General features: G+C 41.4%; 1 protein-coding gene across 10 annotated transcripts in view; it reads left to right on the top strand.

Annotated features, from left to right (window-relative positions):
* Window positions 1–19573, top strand: part of CEP350 (centrosomal protein 350) — a 66527-nt gene that overhangs the window by 19457 nt on the left and 27497 nt on the right. For 6 of the 10 annotated variants that reach the window (XM_079980970.1, XM_079980972.1, XM_079980974.1 and 3 more), the window contains 16 exons: window positions 946–1069; window positions 1988–2571; window positions 3550–3663; window positions 4053–4169; window positions 4605–4751; window positions 7537–8180; window positions 9529–9653; window positions 11302–12281; window positions 12656–12809; window positions 13907–14058; window positions 14207–14393; window positions 15092–15291; window positions 15404–15567; window positions 16329–16439; window positions 17904–18044; window positions 18292–18425. In XM_079980970.1, coding sequence (XP_079837096.1) covers window positions 946–1069; window positions 1988–2571; window positions 3550–3663; window positions 4053–4169; window positions 4605–4751; window positions 7537–8180; window positions 9529–9653; window positions 11302–12281; window positions 12656–12809; window positions 13907–14058; window positions 14207–14393; window positions 15092–15291; window positions 15404–15567; window positions 16329–16439; window positions 17904–18044; window positions 18292–18425 — 4078 coding nt within the window. The remainder of the gene's footprint in view (window positions 1–945; window positions 1070–1987; window positions 2572–3549; window positions 3664–4052; window positions 4170–4604; window positions 4752–7536; window positions 8181–9528; window positions 9654–11301; window positions 12282–12655; window positions 12810–13906; window positions 14059–14206; window positions 14394–15091; window positions 15292–15403; window positions 15568–16328; window positions 16440–17903; window positions 18045–18291; window positions 18426–19573) is intronic. The other 4 variants (XM_079980969.1, XM_079980977.1, XM_079980973.1 and 1 more) reach the window with 4 other exon arrangements.

The raw sequence follows: 19573 nt of genomic DNA, 5'->3' as shown, positions 1-19573 counted from the left end.
TTATGGTACCTTTAGGTGCCAGTTGAAAACTTTACTCTTCAACCTGACCTTCAGCTGTTAATCAATTTATGGCATTTTTAAGTGTGTGTGGGGGGGGTAATTGCCCTTTTTTCTTTTTCTTTTTTACTGTTATTACATTATGTATTTTGTGTTTTATGCTGTAAACCACCCTGTGGTCTTTTGATGAAGGGTGGTATATAAATTTAATAAATCATTATCATCATCATGCCTTGGGGAGTGTACCATAGGACTTTGAGAAAGGCAGAGCTGGAAGGTATGCAGAAAGAACAGCAGGTCCTGGTCTGTTCTCTGCTTGGAACCAGATCTCATAAATAGTTCATTGGCACAATAGTTAAGGCCTTTCAGTTAATGGCTCACAGGGCTGTGGCTACTTCCCCACACAATTCATTTTTTGTGCTTTAACTGTTCCCTTTGCCTCAGCATTGAGGCTAGGGTAGATGGATGTTCAGTAGAAGGCCTCATTGAAAGTACTTTGAGATTGGAAGCTAAAGCTAATTGTAAAATAATACAGTGTAATCCATGTAATATGATTCCCTCTTCCCTCTGGGAATGACGGGTGTTCTGCTACCATTACCAATAGCATAAAATCTGTAAAAATTCTTGCTCATAAACTTTCCAGCGAGGGGGAAAACGTGGACATTATTGTTGAATTTTATCTGTTGACTAGGAAGTGAGTTCACCAAGCTGTCCTTTAAGTGTTCTTTTGAAATACAGGCAACCCCCGAAATGCAGGCTTTTAATATATTTTACAAAGTTTTAAAATAAGTTTGTTACTTTGCTCCAGTTCCTTACCATTTATTTCTGAGCGCCTGAAACTACGTTCTGGAGACTCTGAGGATTATTTAATGTACTCCTGAGTGCTAATTGAGCACCTCCCCCCCCCCCCCGCAAGATGCATAGAGGATTCCTTGGTTTCTTCTTCAGCTTCCAGGTCTTCCAGTCAGAAGGAGAGGTCCCTTCGCTGCCCCCTTCGTACCACCACTTTGGATAGCAATGTTGGAAAGAATGGACATGTTGAATTTCATGAACCCCTTGTGGCTTCTTTCAGGTCAGTATGAAATAAGAGGAAAGTTTGCTAACTCATGGAATCAAACCATCAGCACAGAACCTGCTGTTTTTAAAGGAACGAATATTTATTAACTTCCTATCCCACCTTTCAACCCAAGCAGGCTTTTGTGAGCAGGACATTGCACAGACTGTTGAAGATGTCAGTTAGATGAGGGGTGAGGGAATGGAGTGGGGAAAGGGAATTGGCTTACTGTGTTGTCTGTTAGAGTAGACTGTAGGAGTATCCAGGATGCAACAAAGATTTTGAGGGCTCTTCCTCACTTCATAGAGAAAATTCATGGTGCAGGGGAGATTAGTATTGAAGGAAAACCACCACCTCTAGTTTTGAATAATTCTGAGCTATGAAGGAGCAGAATCTCTAAAACCTAAACCACCCTGGAAAAAGGACTGAAGTTTGGGTTTTCAGATGCATAAAGTGAGACAAAAAAAAAAAAATCTGGTTCCAGTCCCTCACTGCCTAAGACTTCCATGCAGGAAAAAATAAATATATACCCCCACTGTACTGTTAATGTTCAGTGTGCAGTTGTAGACTGCTGAGGCTCAGCACTACATAAGCATGAAAGTATTTGTCTAGCCCTAGAGAGCAGCAATCTTGTACATTGGGAAACATTCTGGTTTCAGTTGATGCTTGAGGGAGAGGCGTAGAGCCCAGGCAGCTCAGTCTTGCAGGAAAAAAAGATTATGAAGAGGAACCTAAATTTCTTGCACATTCTGTTGTTTTACCTTCAGAACTGCATTATAAGAAATTCAACAAAAATAAGAATAATTTGTTAATTGGATACTTGCACTGTAATAGCGATTCTAATTGCAAAAGTCTTGTTAGATCTTTTGTTTTGTATTTACTATATGTTTTAGAGCTGATTCTCAGTTGTTGTTTTTTTATGTTTACTTCTTTTAGGGGCCCTCCATGGTCCCCACCTTATAAAACATCTTTCCAACCGGAGGCTAGATGTTTAAAGCGTAAAGAAGCGGGGAATAAGACTGAAAAAATGAAACATTTTACCTTTGAAAAAAGTGAATCAGATTTGCACAGCAGAGATTTCCAAAGCCCATCTTTTGCCGATGAAACTGTTGTCAGATATTTAAATGACCGACCAGCAATTGATGCCTTACAAAATTCTGAGGTTTTCTTCAAATCTGTATCAGAGGAGGAAAAGGCTGAGAAATCTAGAGATGAATATAGTAAAACTTCTCAGAGTACCACAACCCAGGATGCTGACCTTAAAGAATTGCAGCTGGCAGAACCCTCATCTTCTTCTACCAATACATCCAGTGCACACAGATTAGATATTTTAAAGCAGCATCGGCGTGAGGCTAAACTGGAAAAACTGAAGGAACGGATTAGGAAGCAATTGGCGCGCCCGGAAGAGCTGAGCAGCAGAGGAAATCATCTGGGATACGATGACCATCCTATACCTGCTGCAGCTGTAACTCCAAAAGTCAGAAAAGTTGCAGCTGCACCTCCTGCTCCTTCATATAAAGGTACATAGCTTATAAATTGAATCTGTGGGAGAAGAAATATATTTATTTGGTTTGCAAAACCAAGAACGTGGTTTCTGTTGCAACTCTGGGATAGGTGCACCCTACCTTAGATAGGAACACATTAAAGACAAAGGATTGTTCGAATTCTTATTATGTATTACCTTCCAAACTTTACCTGCATTTCCATCCATGAAGATGTTTTTGTTCAGATGCACTGTATACGTTTAGAGTTAAATTCACGAACATTGGATTGTGACTAACTGTAGGGATTAATTGCTTTTATTTCGTTAGTTTCCTTGTCATTGGTGCTAACTATCACAGCTGCCGCCTGTCACGGTCGCACAAGAGATTTTTCTGATACAGCTTGTAGGAAACCACTGGCTGTACATGCACAGCAGTCACACAGAGTACAGTCTTTGCATTTTATCGGTTCTGTAGGCATCAGTCAGTCATGTGTGTAAACTACAGTGGTACCTCCGGTTAAGTACTTAATTCGTTCCGGAGGTCCGTACTTAACCTGAAACTGTTCTTAACCTGAAGCACCACTTTAGCTAATGGGGCCTCCTGCTGCAGCTGTGCCGCCAGAGCGTGATTTCTGTTCTCATCCTGAAGCAAAGTTCTTAACCTGAAGCACTATTTCTGGGTTAGGTCTGTAACCTAAAGTGTATGTAACCTGAAGCGTATGTAACCCGAGGTACCACTGTATTCTAAAGTGTACTTGCCCCCTCATTGCAACTTTTTTATTTTTGCAGGAATGTATCTTATTTTTCTGTTACGTAATAATTCTGTACAGAAATTTCTCGTTTAATCTATTTTATGCAACATGGATTTGGAATCTGAGTTTCTTTATTTCTAGTAACAAATGTATTAGATGTTTAAAACAGATAAATTATGTCCGCATTATGCATTGGTCACCTTTATGTTAACCAATTGATTTAAGGCAAAGTCAGCTAAATATAGGTATACTACTTTTGTTAGGATTCAATCCATCAGAAGCCAAGATCCGTACACCTGATGGAAAGGTGTGGCGTGAAGAGGAATTTATTAATCTCAGTAGAGAGTTATGTCCTGACTTAGAACTGCAATTAGCAGGTAAGTAGAAAACATTATTATTATTATTATTATTATTATTATTATTATTATTTACATAGCTATACCATCCTTCAAAGGATCACAGAATGGTTTACAGTATAAAAGCACAAAACATGTTATTAATAGCCACATGGAAAGCAAAGAACAACTACACATCCTACATAATTAACCTGCAAATTAACAAAAACTTATAGCCCTACTTCCCAGACTTCTTAGATTAAAGAAAAACAAAAATGAAAGACTATGAAGTCTAACTTGAGAGCCTGATGTTGTGTATTTAAATTCTGATAGGCTAGAGACTAGCTAAGAAGGCAAGCTGCTACAGTTCTGATACATGTCTTTGTGTGTTCTTTTAGTTGTGGCAATGATTCTCTCACACTGTTTTTCAGAAGACAATTTGACTGTGAAAGAGACACCTGCTGCAAAAGCCAAGGGGAAAAAAGCAACCAGACCAGTGCGCAAAATCCAGAAAGTGGCACAACTTCCAAGTCCTGATTCCAAACCAGGTCAGTTCAAGTTAGCTTTTAAACACAAGCTTTGGCTTGCACTCTTTAAACATTGTTCAGTTTTTTCTTCTTTTGATCTAGACGGTAGTCATGTAATCTGGGGAACCGGGTTCGTGTCCCCGCTCCTCCACATGCAGCTGCTGGGTGATCTTGGGCCAGTCACACTTCTTTGAAGTCTCTCAGCCCCACTCACCTCACAGAGTGTTTGTTGTGGGGGAGGAAGGGAAAGGAGAATGTTTGCCGCTTTGAGACTCCTTAGGGTAGTGATAAAGCGGGATATCAAATCCAAACTCTTCTTCTTCTTCTTCTAGACACCGCCCTCCACCACTGGTGCTACCCCTCCTTTTTTGCAATCTTTGCGGTGTCCTGAAGTTTATATTGCTAATGAAGCACTGGAAAATTACTCCGTATGTCCTTCTTGGTTCTTTGTTTTAGGTGGTACCAGTGTAATATGTACATCGTCCTGGCGGGAGGGACTGAGACTTGCAAAGAAGATCCTGGGTCCAGCACCTAAAGTAGGGCAGCAGGACCAAGAGCCATTATCCATTGACAGAGCTGGCAAGGATAAGCCCACTAAATCTGGTAAGCTAAGCTTTGTGTACCAGGTACGGGGCAGATAATAATATGGCTGCGGAGCAGCAATCATGCTGTCAATGGTTCCCTGACATTTGTGGCCTTTCAAATTTGGTGCCAAACACAAGCCCCTCTGGAATTGGTTCCGCTCTTGAGCTCCCAAGTGCAGCCGATCCCTGCCGAAAGCAGGGTTCAAATCACTGCTTATAACTGCTGGGATCGGCTGTACTTGGGGGTGCATGTTTGAGAATGGGATGCTGAGGTTTTGCAAATACTGGCCACCCCTGATTTGCACTGGGGTCGTGTTCTGGGTCATCGAGCGCAACAAAGACCACTCCCTATCTGACTTTCTCTTGCTGTGCTGTAGAAAGGACATTATGCATTTGATGAAGAACTGTCAACTGGAAAAGGAAGCAACAGTGCACATTTGTGTTGTCTGCCTTAGGGGCGGGGAACTTGTGACTCTCCAGGTGTTGTTGAATGGCAGCTCCATCAGTCTCAGGCATCATTGTCAATGGTCAAGATGAGTATAGTCTAACATAAGTGGAGGACCACAGATTCCCCATCTCTGGTCTGAGGAGCTTTCCACCATATATTTAGTTTTCTGGGATCTCCTGAGGCCTTGGGTGACACCAGTGTAGCTCTTAACTCAACCATTACCTTGAAAATTGGTTCTGGTTTGGCTATCTTGAAGGATCTTGTTTTCTCTCCTAGCTGACACCTTTGTTGTCACTGTCTATTTCCTTTTCCTCTTCTGCTAGAACTGTAGGATAGTTAGGAAGGGCAGATGGTAATACCCCAGCATCTTTGACAACTTGAACATTAGACTAGTGACAGTTTGGTAACTTCCCCGTCCAGTTTCGGATGAGATAGCTTGTGTGCAACAAGTCATGTGTGACTGTGATTGAAACAGAACAATAGAATTGGGACTCAGCTGGTTTCAACTTGTTTATTTCATTTTCAATAAGTGAAATGGCCTATGGCCATGAGCCACTAGAATTAAATAGCCTTGTTTACATCCTACCCAAGGGACTATCAAAGAGATAAAAATAACTACTCTCTTACATGATATATTGGGGCTTAAATGATATTGCATTGCTCAAATCCAATCAGTTTACTGTAATTTTCACCTTCCTTGGCTGTGACTTGAGCTCCTCAGTATTATTGAGTTGCTGTTGTATACAGGCTTAGCCATTAATCCCTTCTTGGCATTCCATTGTCAATGTCTTTTCCCACAAGAACTGTTGAGATTTCTGACTGCTGATCCAGCTTCTATACACTTTATCAGAAGTCTTCAGATTTGCCTTAAAAAAAATTCCACAGCTGAAGTTTTTCTATAATATAAATGCCCTTCAATGCTTCACTGAGCCAATTTTACTCTAGAAATGCTGAAAATCTATGTGGAGCTTGTTTTAAGCAGCATATGCATGGTGGTCCATGGGGTGCTGGTGCATAAGAGGGACTTTTTTGTGGTGGACCCCAGATTGTGGAATGCCTTCTCCTTTGAATGGTTTCTAGCCTTGTCACCATATTCATTTCAACATTGGGTCAAGATGCATCTTTTTGCACTGCGGGTGGAAGATGTTACATGGTTTAATTGTATTGAGCTGCATATTACCTGCCCTGGGACCACATTTTGGCAGGTTGACTATATATGCCTATTAAATAAGTAAACTAATATTGGAAACTCTTATAATCTTGGCCCCGGTGCTTGGTGACAGATTAAATTAACCTAAGTGGGGGTTTTTCACTGCAAAAGTTGCTCTAATTCTTTACCAGTGAATAAACTGATATCCTTATCAGAACTATGATCCAACATGTTTACCCAAAGGATCTTGAGATGCTGTGCATAGATACAGGGCCAAGCTTCCAGATTAGAATTAATTTGTAGAAGCTACTACTACTTGGTGTGTTCTACAGTGGTGCCCCGCAAGACGAATGCCTCGCAAGACGAAAAACCCGCTAGACGAAAGGGTTTTCCGTTTTGGAGGCTCTTCGCAAAACAAATTTCCTATGGGCTTGCTTCGCAAGACGAAAATGTCTTGCGAGTTTTTCCGACTTTTTTCCCCTTTCCCCCCCTTTTTGCTAAGCCGCTTATCTGCTTATCCGCTAAGCCGCTAAAAGCCGCTAAAAGCCGCTAAGCCGCTAATAGCGCTAATCCGCTAATCCGTCAATGGGCTTGCTTCGCAAGACGAAAAAACCGCTAGACAAAGAGAGTCGCAGAACGGATTCTTTTCGTCTTGCGAGGCACCACTGTATAAGGAACCATGTTCACACAGTGTCCCATCAGTATGGCCATTTCTAGTGAAAATCTGAGAAGAACATCAAAGACAGTAGGCCACTTGGCAAAATGTGCATTGCATTCTGGCTTCAGTACAGGATGAAATTTGACAGTGTCCATTCACAAGTGGAACATTTGACCCTGGTGAGGCGTTCCCCTTTTCTGCTGTAGAACTTTCCAAAACTGCTCCAGAAGGTTTGGGCACTACAGAGCAGACAGGGAGGTGCAGGATGAAAGAGAGGAAGGAGTCATTCTGCTTGCACGAGCTAAAGTCCAGCGTCAACCACGCTTGCAGCCTATTTCTGTTTTTGATGTGTTCAGGTTTTTGCAGCTCGTTTCTTTTAGCACTTGCTAGAATGTCTCATGGTTTCTTGCCTTTCTAAAGTGCTTAAGTGGACAGGCTTTTAACACTTAACAAAAAGCTGCCACATGAGAGGTCAAATAAATAGATCCACCTTGCCTTACAAGTGGAGAGTGTCTAACACTACTTTTGTCCCCCTATCCCCACCCCAGTTTTCCACAGTGAAAAGACAGACACTAATTTCAAGTTGGATGTGACCATAGAAACCCGATCAAGAAATTCTGAAAGATCACAAAGTAAAGTCAGAGTGGAGAATAACACGAAGAAAAAAGAATCGACTTTTCCTGATTCAAAACGGAAAGAAGACCATGTAAACAAGGACTTCTTGCCCGTGGAGATCCGTGGAATGCTTGATGACCTGCAGCTCGACTCTGTATCTCAGGGTGCAGAACAAATGAGGGATGAAGGAAGACAGGATCAAAAATCACCACCTTTTGCATTTATTAGGAGCCATAGTCCAACCAAAAGAAAGCCAGATAAGCTTTCTGCCAATGAAGAGCCTCAAGTCACTTCTAAGAAACGCTATTATGATACAGATGAAGTTCGCCAGTATATTGCTAGACAAAAAGAGGAAAGGAAAAAGAGGCAGAATGAAGAGAAGAAAGCGCAGAAAGTGGCAACAGAGCAAAAGAACAAAAGACTTCAAGAACTTTACAAGAAACAGAAAGAAGCTTTTGCAAATAAGACCAAGGAAACATTGGCTCCTGAATTAGCCACCAAACAACTACAAGAAACATACTCAAAACTGTTTCTGGAGCAAACCTTACTGGAGGAGCCCCTGGTCCCTGGACACGAGGTACAGGGATAGCTATTTTGCAAGATTTGTTTGGGTTTTTTCTTGCAGTTTGAAAGTTTGTATTAATGTCATTTTTTTAAAGAAAAGATTTGTAAAGTATTAGCAGCAGTAAAAGATAGGCATTAGGTTTGCACATGCCGAATAATGCTCAAACTGAGGTTTTGTTTGCGCCTGCAGTGTGGAGCTCTGGTAGGAGCAAGAAACATGCCCAGAGTTAAAAATGGCTGCAGCTATAGCTCACAGCATTTGTCATGGCATAGAGTAAGAATCCAGATGTTGGGCAGCATGGGTGTTGATCGATATAAGCATGTTGATCAATTTAACTAACCAGCTCGTATTCTGAAGAAGCATTGATGAGGGGAAGGCAGGAAGCTCAGGAGCACCAAGGGGCAGATTATATAATGTGTGTGTGGCAGCTCCTGTGAAGGGTGTAGACTTTTAAATGTCACCTCGGCATCCAGTTGTGCCTGATTTGGCACAATTTCCCTTCCTCCCACACCAGCCTCCTGTCCCGCTGTATCCCACTTTGTTCAGGAGGGTCTCCTGACTGCCCAGGAAGGCTTTTTGGAAAGGAGTGTTTTGGTGTCCCCTTGTGAGACCTTCCTTTTTCTTTTCTTTTTCTTTTTTGCCGTAGTTAAGATTAAAGCCATCATATATTCTAATAAACGGATGTGGGTGGCGCTGTGGGTTAAACCACAGAGCCTAGGACTTGCCGATCAGAAGGTCAGGTCGGCAATTTGAACCCCTGTGATGGAGTGAGCTCCCGTTGCTCGGTCCCTGCTCCTGCCAACCTAGCAGTTCGAAAGTACGTCAAAGTGCAAGTAGATAAATAGGTACCGCTCCAGTGGGAAGGTAAACAGCGTTTCCGTGTGCTGCTCTGGTTCGCCAGAAGCGGCTTAGTCATGCTGGCCACATGACCTGGAAGCTGTACGCCGGCTCCCTCGGCCAGTAAAGCGAGATGAGCGCCGCAACCCCAGAGTCGGTCACGACTGGACCTAATGGTCAGGGGTCCCTTTACCTTTATATTCTAATAGTGATCTTGAATCACTGATTGCCAGTCACATGTAGCCAAAATTACAACATTCACACCCCACCACGGCATTTATTGGCAGCCTTGGGAGAACCCCATCGTTTGCAGAAGTAGAAAGAATACTGACTTAAATATAAGGTGTTCTTGCCAAAGGACCAGCTAATATGGCTAATATGTTGTTACTTTTGTCTAGTGCGGAAAACAAATGTCAGCTGTTTGCTTGGTCACTTGGGACTTCTTACATGTTTTAACTTTTTTTATCTTGATTAATTCTAACAGAATTTCATCTTTCAAAAATATCTCCATTTTTCTTCCCAGGCCAAACCTGGATATCAACCGTCTGGAGAATCTGATAAAGAAAACAAAGCGCAGGAGCGTCCACCCAGCGCATCTTCCAGTAGCGATATGTCTCTCTCTGAAGCTGCTCCTCCTCCTCTTATTAGGTAAGAAAGCAGGACTATCTTTAAGGCAACTTGTAAGTATTTTAATAGAACATTAGACACCGTTTTTTGTAAAAAGTCACTGTTGCAACCTTAGAAACTTGGTACAGTATAGTAGAAAATGGTCTTAAGATGACTTAGCAATATGCCCTGTGTAAGCAGCAGCAAGATTGGAGGACTTTTCCTGCAAACATAAGTGACATTTTTAAATTCAGCACTTTAGATTCTGTAAGATTCCGCATTATAAGAATGACATGTCCCTGCATGAAATACAGGTTGAAAAAGCAATCACCTTCTTTATGCGTAGTCACTGCTCTGTGTGTGATGGGATTCTATGACACTGCATAAAAATACATAAATATTTTGGGATAAAGAACTTTCCTTAATACAAAATGCCCTTATTGTTACAACAGTATTCTTGAAAGCTTATGGGCAATGCCCACTGAAACTTCAGAAGCCCAAGTGGTGACTGGGCAGATTTCCAGGGGCTGGGGTTCCTGTTAGTATCTTTTTCCTCCTCTGTGACTGGAAAATCAAGAGAAATTATTTTGAAAAACAAGTTGAGCATGACTGAGTTACGGAAATTTGCTGAGTTGAAAGGTGTTGTACATTTCAGTTCACTTGTTTTTTAAAAAACATGTATTTCAAATATATTTTTCAATTTTTAAGTATGACAACTTTATACACACATACCTAATCTAAATGGCATTGTTTGACTTACACCCACCCACTTACACCCACCCCTGGTTTCCAATTTTTTCCCTTTTCTTCTCCTTGCATATAATTATATTTCTCCAATTACTTTCAGCTTCTTTTTCCATTCTTAATTCTATTGTTACTTCATAAATGTTACATCAATCCTGCTAATGTTTTAACGCATTTACAGTGATCTTTAAAGTAGTCTATAATTTTTTTCCATTCTTGGTTAATTTTTTTCTCATCTTGGTGCCTGATCTTCATGGTCAATTTTGCCATTTTGGCATAGTCCGTCATCTTAGTTATCCATTCTTCCTTCGTTGGGACGTTTTCTTCCTTCCACTTCTGGGCAAGTAGCATTCTGGCTGCTGTAGTAGCATACATAAGTAGTCTCTTTAAATTCTTTGGCACTTCTTCTCCTATTATTCCTAGTAAAAAGCCTCTGTTTTTTTAGAAAATGTTAATAGATTTCAGTCCTCTTGGTGCAGGATTTGGGAAGCTTGAATGCTAGGTTCCTTACAGTTCAGCATTTTTGCAACAAAAGTTTAATCAGTTTGTAATTATTATCTGAATAATCTGTACTTTTAATATAGCAGATATAAATTTATGATGAACCATTTTATGCACAATGCTTTTTATGTTCCTAAAGTAACAAAGTGGCTTTCAGTATATAAAGAAAAGTAATGCATTTGTTCAGCTTCCCCCCCAAAAAAAATCTCCTTCCAGATCTCACGCCCTGGAAAAAACACATCCCCTACCCCACAGCTTCGAATTTTACACCTTTACACTGCTCCCACACTGTGTATGGGGGGATCGGGGAAAATCTAATCTGGGCTAAGAAGTCTAGTTTTTAAAATGATTTCCAATACGTTAACATATGTGCACATTTAATAGTCAAACATTGTTCAGTCTTCATTATTCCAAGTTTATGAGAATTCAATTTTTTTGTTTATAGGAATAACCCTTTATGGATTCAGCCAGATAGGCTGACTTCAGAAGCCCAGCTTTCTTCCCAACAACCTTCAATGGTCTTGACTGGAGGATTTGTCTCCCAGCTTTTGGCCCTAGATCACACACATGTCTTGCAAAATGACTTTGACTCTGCACTACCAAGCAGAAGGAGTTACAGTGCAGCTGTGGGATCAATGCCTTTGGCATCTCAGCCATTTATGGCATCTGCTGTACAGCCTACCATTAATCAGTATAAAAGTAAACTGAACCGCATTGAAGCCCTGAAGGCAACCGCAGCCTCTTTGTCGAGCCGAATTGAAAGCGAAGCCAAGAAGTTAGCCGGGGCCAGCATTAACTATGGTGAGGTGTGGAATTCTGAGCGTGACTTGTTGCAAGGAGATCAGGGCGATGGCCGTTGGGCAAAGGCCAGCAGCCCCCCTGTGGAAGAAAGCGATGTCTTTTCAGCCAGGCTCCAGAAGATGTTGGGTGCTTGCACCCCACATGCAAGTTTTGATGATAACCTTCCCGGTGTTGGAAACCTTGGTGAGTTTAAAAGGCTCCCAGAGACCCTCGGCCCTCGGGCTGCAGCTATCAGCCTTCCAGGTAACTACAGAGCTGAAGGAATGCTAGGAGATCTATCCAAAAAACAAGCATGCTCTCCAGGGGCTGAAAGTAATGTTGTAGCTCCGCGTGATGGTAGCATAGAGTCAATAAGTGAGGGGCCAATCAGTGATGGTCTTGCATCTGACGAGGAAGGAGAAAAGCGTGAGCGTCCAACTTGGAAGACTGTGGAAGTGTTAAAGGAAAAAGAATTCTGTGCTGCAGATATAGCTGGCTGTGAGCCCATAAAAGACGTTCAGAAGGAGGCAGAGAAGTGTTTACTCATTTTTAGACATATAAGGAGTACTTGGGAAGAACTGATAAGGGGGAGTCCTCATAGTGCCATCAACGTCTTTACAAAACATTACCAGCAGTGTGGGAAAGGTAAGGCAATGAGAGACTTATTGCTGCCTCTGGTGTTTCGTTGGTGTAATTGTCAAAATGACTGCACTTCCATGATAGTTGAAATCCTGAGCTCTTTAAGTTACGTTATAAACCTGTAGCTCGGATTTTGTGTTGTTTTTGTTTTCCAGTATTTGCTGATAAGCAAGAAGTTTTCAGTCCTTTTTGAAAATTTTGGCAACTACTTCTTTACTATGAAATCACTTAACTGTCTTCAGATTATAATCGAAAGTTGTTGCATATAAAGGAAGTTTTCCAGAGCTGCTCTTAATGGGCTTTGGATCTCTGTCAGCAAGATTATTTGGCATGCTTCTGAAATACAGATTACTTTCTTTTTGCTTTTGCACCTCTTGCAGGAATTGAGCAGTGGTCAGAGCAAACACCACCAACTCGGGAACCTTTCCTTCCAGTCATGAGTCCCCCAGCTAGCATTGTTTCATATGAAGATGATTTCATTTCCTCACAGGAAAGTGTAACCATTGCAGATAAAAGAGCTACTCTTGAGCCCAGGTACTTAATGAGTTCACAAATGGCAGCGTAAATCAATGAAAAACCATGCTCATTAAATAAAGAACTATTACAGAGTTGTTTTTCATCCCTGAATGGGAAGGGAACGCTTCCTTGTTATAGAGTATGGCAAATCTGAGTTTTGGCACAGAGCAGAGTAAATGAATACTTCGTCTATTTAAAACAGCTTTCAAGTCACAACCTGGTACTTTTTTATGGCACAAATGACACTCGGCTCAACTGTTTTTGAAAATCCTGAATTATCAACCTGAAAATTATTTAAGTAAATTCCCTTTGCTGGTGTTTCGAATCAGGATTGACATCTATTTAATCTATTTAAGAGACCTAGAGAAAGTAACTAATTAACTTAATTTATTGATTCAGTTGATTTTTCAATATAGATATTTCAATATCCTTAAGGGTGTTGGAGAATAGGAACTCAGTTTTGAACACCAACATTATGGCATTGTTAAAAGGAAAGGTGTCTGTAATAGTTTACATGCAGGCCCCACTATCCACTGGATACCCACCAGTTCACTTATCCAAACATAAATAATTATACACTCCGCAGAGTCAGATATCTGAACAGCTGGAGCTTGCCCACTTGGTGCTTTGCTTGTCAGCGGCATTCATTCTGGGGCTGAAACCATGGAGAGAGGAAGAGGGATAGAGCAGACCAATCAAGAGGGCAGGACAAATCAGTTTTTTTGTCTCTCTTTTGCTGGCTGGCTACAGCCATTTTAGGCAGAAACAATGTTGGGAGGAGGAATGCATTGTGGGCAGATGGCTGGTCCTGCGTGTAATTCCTGATTGCGACAACATCTACTTTAAAAAAAAAAATGCTTTTAAGATTCAGCCCAAATATTAATGGGCTAAACCATAATTCAACTATACATTAAAGCTTGCAGGTCTAGCCCATGTGCCTATCTTAAGCTTTATGCAAAGTTGTCTAAAATTCAGCTGCTTTTAAAGGTAAATAGAAGTCCTGCTCTCGTGCCTTGTAAGGCTTTATTAAATGATTTAAAATGCTCATTACACAAGTAGTATAAATGTAACTGAGAAAGCCAAGCAATATTTTACTTCCGTGTCTATATTGACAGTGGCAGCAGCCCCAGCCTCAAAGAAGAGTTTGCCACCAGAAAGTCAGTGTACGAGCAGCCAGCTGTAGAATTTACCCACCATTCCTCAGGAACACTTTCTGCAGGTTCTTCCAACTCGTCTGCATCGTCTAAAAAAAGAGTGAAAAAGGAAAGTAAGTGCCATTTACTACGCTCCCAAATCTGGGTTGAAACCTTTGGCAAAGTTTTAAAATCTGAAAATGCCAAGTGTACTCGTCAAGTGGGGGAAAGTGTATATTTATTTTATATTTAAATCGCTTTTTGCCAAAATATGTGTTACAGAGTCAGAATCTTTCAGCACAGTTTCAAGTGCCTCTCTGAGGGAGGAAAACAAAATATTGCCAGGGTCAGAGTATGGATCGCAACAGGTGAAGAATGCATCACCTAATAATGGAATATCTCATAGAGAAGAGAAGAGCCCAGATTCTGACAGCACTTTAGAAGAACTTTCTGATCACTCCTTGATGAGGTAAAGTGAACCACTTCATTTAGTAATCATAATCATATATTGGCTTAATAAACTGAGTGATGTCAATGAGTCTTTTCCCCATGCATTCAGACTTTTTGCTTGTGCAGTGAAGCAAAGAGCCATATTTAACAGCTTTGGAACAAACCAGGTTTTTAAACCACAGTTTGAAATTGATCTAATAATCTAATCTGTTCCGAAGCTGGTAACCAGAATGTCCTGGTTTAGATGAAATAGGAAATTATGATTGATTAGAGATTGCCTCATTTGATTATATCACAAAGCGAAGAGCGAGGGTGGATGCTTGTGTGGGCAAAACAGTAATTTAATATCTCTGTTTTAAAACCGAGGTATGATAATATGAACTATACCAATGTTTTTGAAGTAACAGATAAGGTCTTCAAATAGTTGGAAGACTGTATTTTGTGTGTGTAAATCTCAACTATTGCCAGAGCTTTTTTTCCTGGGGTACTCAGTGTGGGCAGTACTGCCCCCTTTTTTTCCAAGAAGAAAGGTTAAAAGTGTGGCACATACTGATGAGTATCGGGACAATTTTTTCTAGAAGAAAAGCACTGGCTATTACTCTTTTCTTTGTGTACTGATGGAAATATATGATACTTTTCAAACTGGTTTTGCTGTGTGACTACTCTTTCTTCAAAGAATAAAGACTTGCTTCAATTTTTGTTTAACTTTTCTGTTAGTCTCCCAGATAAGATAAAGTCTCCAAGGACTCCAGGCTCTCCAAGCTTACAGAAACCATTGGATCCTGCAGTAAATACAGCAGAAAAAAATAGCCCCCTGTCAAACTCTCCAGGGACTATAACTTCTGGACCCAAGGGAAACCATGCCTTCTCTGATATGAACCTTGGAACCAACAGGACTGGAGCAGGTAACGTGAATGGTGAGCTGCCAAAAAATATATGGCTCATGATGCTGCTTACTCTTCCTATGTTTCTAAAAAGTGTGATTTACACGAACATGTAGGTGTTTAGTATTTCATATTTATCTTACAGGTACCATGCGCTTCTCACCTGCTGGTCTCCAACATCGTATGTCAGCAGAACTTAATTATTTAAGTGCAATTGAGGAGTCTGTTCGCCAGATCTCTGATGTTGAACGGGTCCGAGGTATATCACTTGCCCAGCAGGAAAGTGTTTCACTGGCTCAGATTCTAAAGGTAACCGTAGGCGTTCTTATCTCTGCCTTATTTGCTGTATGCACTCCTCTGAAGTATCTCAGTCAAAGATAAGAGTGGTTGCGATCAGATGAATATTGCTATATTTCCATTAAAGCTACAAAACTAGTAGGTTCTTGTTCGAAAATGGAGGAACAAAATCTGTGGTTCCTGAAAATGATAACCACATTTGTCATAAGTAGCTATGTGCAATTTCAAGACTTCATACCACAAGTTTTGTTTATTGCAGTACTATTGTATAGGGTGGAAGTTGTGAACTTTGTAAAATAGGCAATGAAAGTCCTGAGATACACTAAAAGTATAAGTGCTAATCATTAATGAAATATTTAGGATTCAGTGACAGGAGCATTAATATTCTTATGGAAATACATTTTAAGTGTAAGGTACAGTGGTGCCTCGCAAGACGAAATTAATCCGTTCCGCGATTCTCTTCCTCTAGCGGTTTTTTCGTCTTGCGAAGCAAGCCCATTGACGGCTTAGCGGATTAGCGCTATTAGCGGCTTAGCGGCTTTTAGCGGCTTAGCGGATAAGCGGATAAGCGGCTTAGTGGCTTAGAAAAAGGGGGGGGGGAACCCGCAGGAACTTGCAAGACATTCTTGTCTTGCGAAGCAAGCCCATAGGAAATTCTTTCGTCTAGCGAGTTTTCCGTCTTGCGAGGCATTCGTCTTGCGGGACACCACTGTACATTGTATGCAAAAAGGCAGGATATAAGTTAATAAACTAAAACTAAACTTAATCCGTAGGCACAGCAGCAACGACATGAGCACGACTTGGCTCTTCTGAAGCTCAAGGCAGAGCAAGAAGCTCTGGAAAGTCAGAGGCAACTAGAAGAGGCGATGAAGAAAGCAGCTCAGGTAATGAGGTCTTTCAAACAGTATGTAAAACTTAAAAGTAGAATTCTTTTCCTGTGGAGAAATTGGTGCGAATGGAGGCTAATCCATATCTCACAAATAGTAGGCAACAAGAAATCGGGTCATCTCAATGTACTTCAGAAAAAGATCTTGTTCTAGAAGTGCAAGATTTTAGAAGTTGCAACATTAGTGGGTCAGGGGGCACTATGGGCTTCAGTCACAAAATAGCTACCACGTGGGCCATGACATATCACGAAATGGCTGCCATGTGTTAATTTGGAGATCCAGTCAAAGCCAGCGCACACCATGCCAAATACTGACACTTCCTAAGCCAGGGAAATGACAGGAAGTGAGGTCTTTGGACCTAGCAGATCACACAGACAGGATGTCTCATTAAAAAAATAATACTGTACTGAATAACACATATTGTATTCAGAACTCAAAAGCATCAGTTCACGTTGATTGGTTCATACCCAGCACCTCCATTTCTGCCTGACACTCTCCCTACGCTCAACAAATTTAAACTGTGTTGTTGCAAAATGTGTCTCAATGAGGACCGTGCCCTAATAGCAAAGGTGCTGGGCATGTCATAATAATTTATAATTTATACCCCACCCATCTGGCTGGGTTTCCCCAGCTACTCTGGATGGCGCACAATAGAATATTAAAAAACATGATAAGACATCAAACATTAAAAACGTCTCTGAACAGGGTTGCCTTCAGATGTCCTCTAAAAGTCAGATAGTTGTTTATTTCCTTGACATCGGATGGGAGGGCGTTCCACAGGGCAGGTGCCACTACCGAGAAGGCCCTCTGCCTGGTTCCCTATAACCTCATGTATCACAATGAGGGAACTGCCAGAAGGCCTTCGGAGCTCGACCTCAGTGTCCGGGCTGAACGATGGGGTGGAGACGCTCCTTCAGGTATACTGGTATATCAGGTTTGTCTGGCCAAGGCAAATCTACATTTTCTATGAAAGCAGATAGTCCAGGTTCCAGATGCTGTATTATGGTGTGTCAATCACATTTTCATCATTTTTATATCTCCATTTCAATGGAGTTAATTTTAGTATGATTCTGGTGGATACAATCCCAGATAACATCTGCTCTAACTAGCTCACATTTGCCACAATGTACGTCTTGTTGGAAGAAGAGAATGAAAAAGCCAAAATAGTTTACCTATGCCACTTTTGTGTGCACAAGTTTAAATAAAATTGTTTATTTCTTTTATGTCCTAATCATTTATCATGAGTTTCAAGCATTTATTATTGTCTGAACAGATTTTTTTCTGCCTCAGAATTTTCTGCTTTGACAGTCACAGAAACGTGAGAGCCAAGTATCTCATCCAGTTTTTGCTTCTGTGCGTAAAGAAGAATTAAAACCAACAAAAATACGTTTGGCATACTAAAATTCCAGTTTGGCCCCTTTGGCACCTGAACTAAAGTAGAACTTTTTTTTTAATACATAGGGCCATGCAGAATCTATCCAGCAGCTGGTACAGTCACAACAGGAGAAAGCAGATGCTTTACAGGAGACCACTTGCAAAATTGCAGCTCAGCAGGCGGAGACTGCTCTGCTCACCACAGAAGCTGCTAGCCAGATACGTGAGGTTAGATTCTGCTCTGAAATCCTTGGCAAGCTTGGCCTCGTGCAGAATGGTTGCTAAAGCTAGCTTGCTGATTGTAACTAAGAGCTCTTCAGCAGACTACTTTGGGAAAGGAAAGCATGCTGCCTATTTGAAGGATGGGAGAGAGAGGATGTGTGTGTGTGTGTGTGTGTGTGTGTGTGTGTGTGCACGCTTAATTTCTCAAATATTAACTTACGAAAAGTACATCTGACTGTGCTTCTTTATTCAGATGACAGAGCTTGCAAGAGTCCAGATCTCTGATGCCATTGGTGCTCCTGCAGCCCCAATTACCACACTGTTTGACCAAGAGCGGAAGCAACATTCAGCGTTCATAAAGAAGCTAAAATCTCATAATACAAGCAGGTATTTTAGATGACATTTTAGTTCTTAGAATAGATTGTGAGCAGTGCTTCACCAGAGGCATGAAGGCAGACTCCAGAAAACACCCACCACCACTGATATGCGTATGTGAGGGAGGGGAATATGATGTCTGCATGAGTACTAGGCAACTCCCCAAGGCTGCTCTTTACTTTCTTTTCCCTGTCTCATCAGTAAAGAGTAGTCCCCCCTCTTCCTTTCAGCCCTTGTGACCTTTTATTGTTTGATTTTCTACACTAGCAGCCAATACTGTTAACAAGGCAGGTCATTTGGCTCCAGCATTAGAGTGTAGAAGGGAATTCTTAAGGAAAGGGAATACAGTCAAACCTTGGTTCCTGAACGGCTTAGTTGCCGAATGTTTCAACTCCCTAACGTCGAAAACCCAGAAACGATTTTCGGCGGTCGACTGTACTTCGCAGCAGACAAGCGGCTTCCGACCGGCTCTTCCATTTGCAACAGCCAATCAGAAGCTGCACCTTGGAAGTCGAACGTTTTGGAAGTCGGACATCCTTCTGGAACGGATTGCGTTCGACTTCCGAGGTTTGACTGTATGTGCATTTGTACTTGTTGGGTTTACTTGATAGTCCCTTGATTGACTTATTGTAGGCATCAGGGAAGACTTTGTGCATAGGGCTATCACACCAGTTTGCACGTTCTGTCCATTTTTTCCCACTGGGGAATGGAAGAATGGAAAGTTCCTGCCTTCCATATTGAAATCCATGATCAGAGGCCAAAGCCTCTGATATTGGCTGCTCCACACACCTTTTATTTCCCCTCAAACTCCTGGAGTTAGAAGACTGAGACTTCTACTTTCTGCCTGCCAAATCAGAGGCCTGTTTCACATGCCACTTGGCAGGAGATTCTTCCTTCCCTGTCAGGTGACTCATCCTGAGTGGGAGGAAGTCCCTGCCAATTTATATTGGGTGCTCCAGAGTGACAAGTGTCAGGAAGCATCGCCTGCTCTCCATTTGTTCTGTACACAAGAGAAACTAGGCCTAGTTTGGAAACACACAAAGCTCTCTTTATGCAGAGCTAAATACATTTCCTGTCTCATTTGTCATTACTGATACTTAATTGGATGTTTCTCATTCATTTATTTCACTATAATCATTTTGTCTTGTAAGGCTTTTTTC

The sequence above is a fragment of the Podarcis cretensis genome, assembly GCF_951804945.1.
Source record: "Podarcis cretensis genome assembly, chromosome: 6".
Lineage (NCBI taxonomy): Eukaryota > Metazoa > Chordata > Lepidosauria > Squamata > Lacertidae > Podarcis > Podarcis cretensis.
The sequence above is the reverse complement of the archived record's forward strand: the minus strand, read 5'-3'. Positions and strand labels throughout refer to the sequence as shown.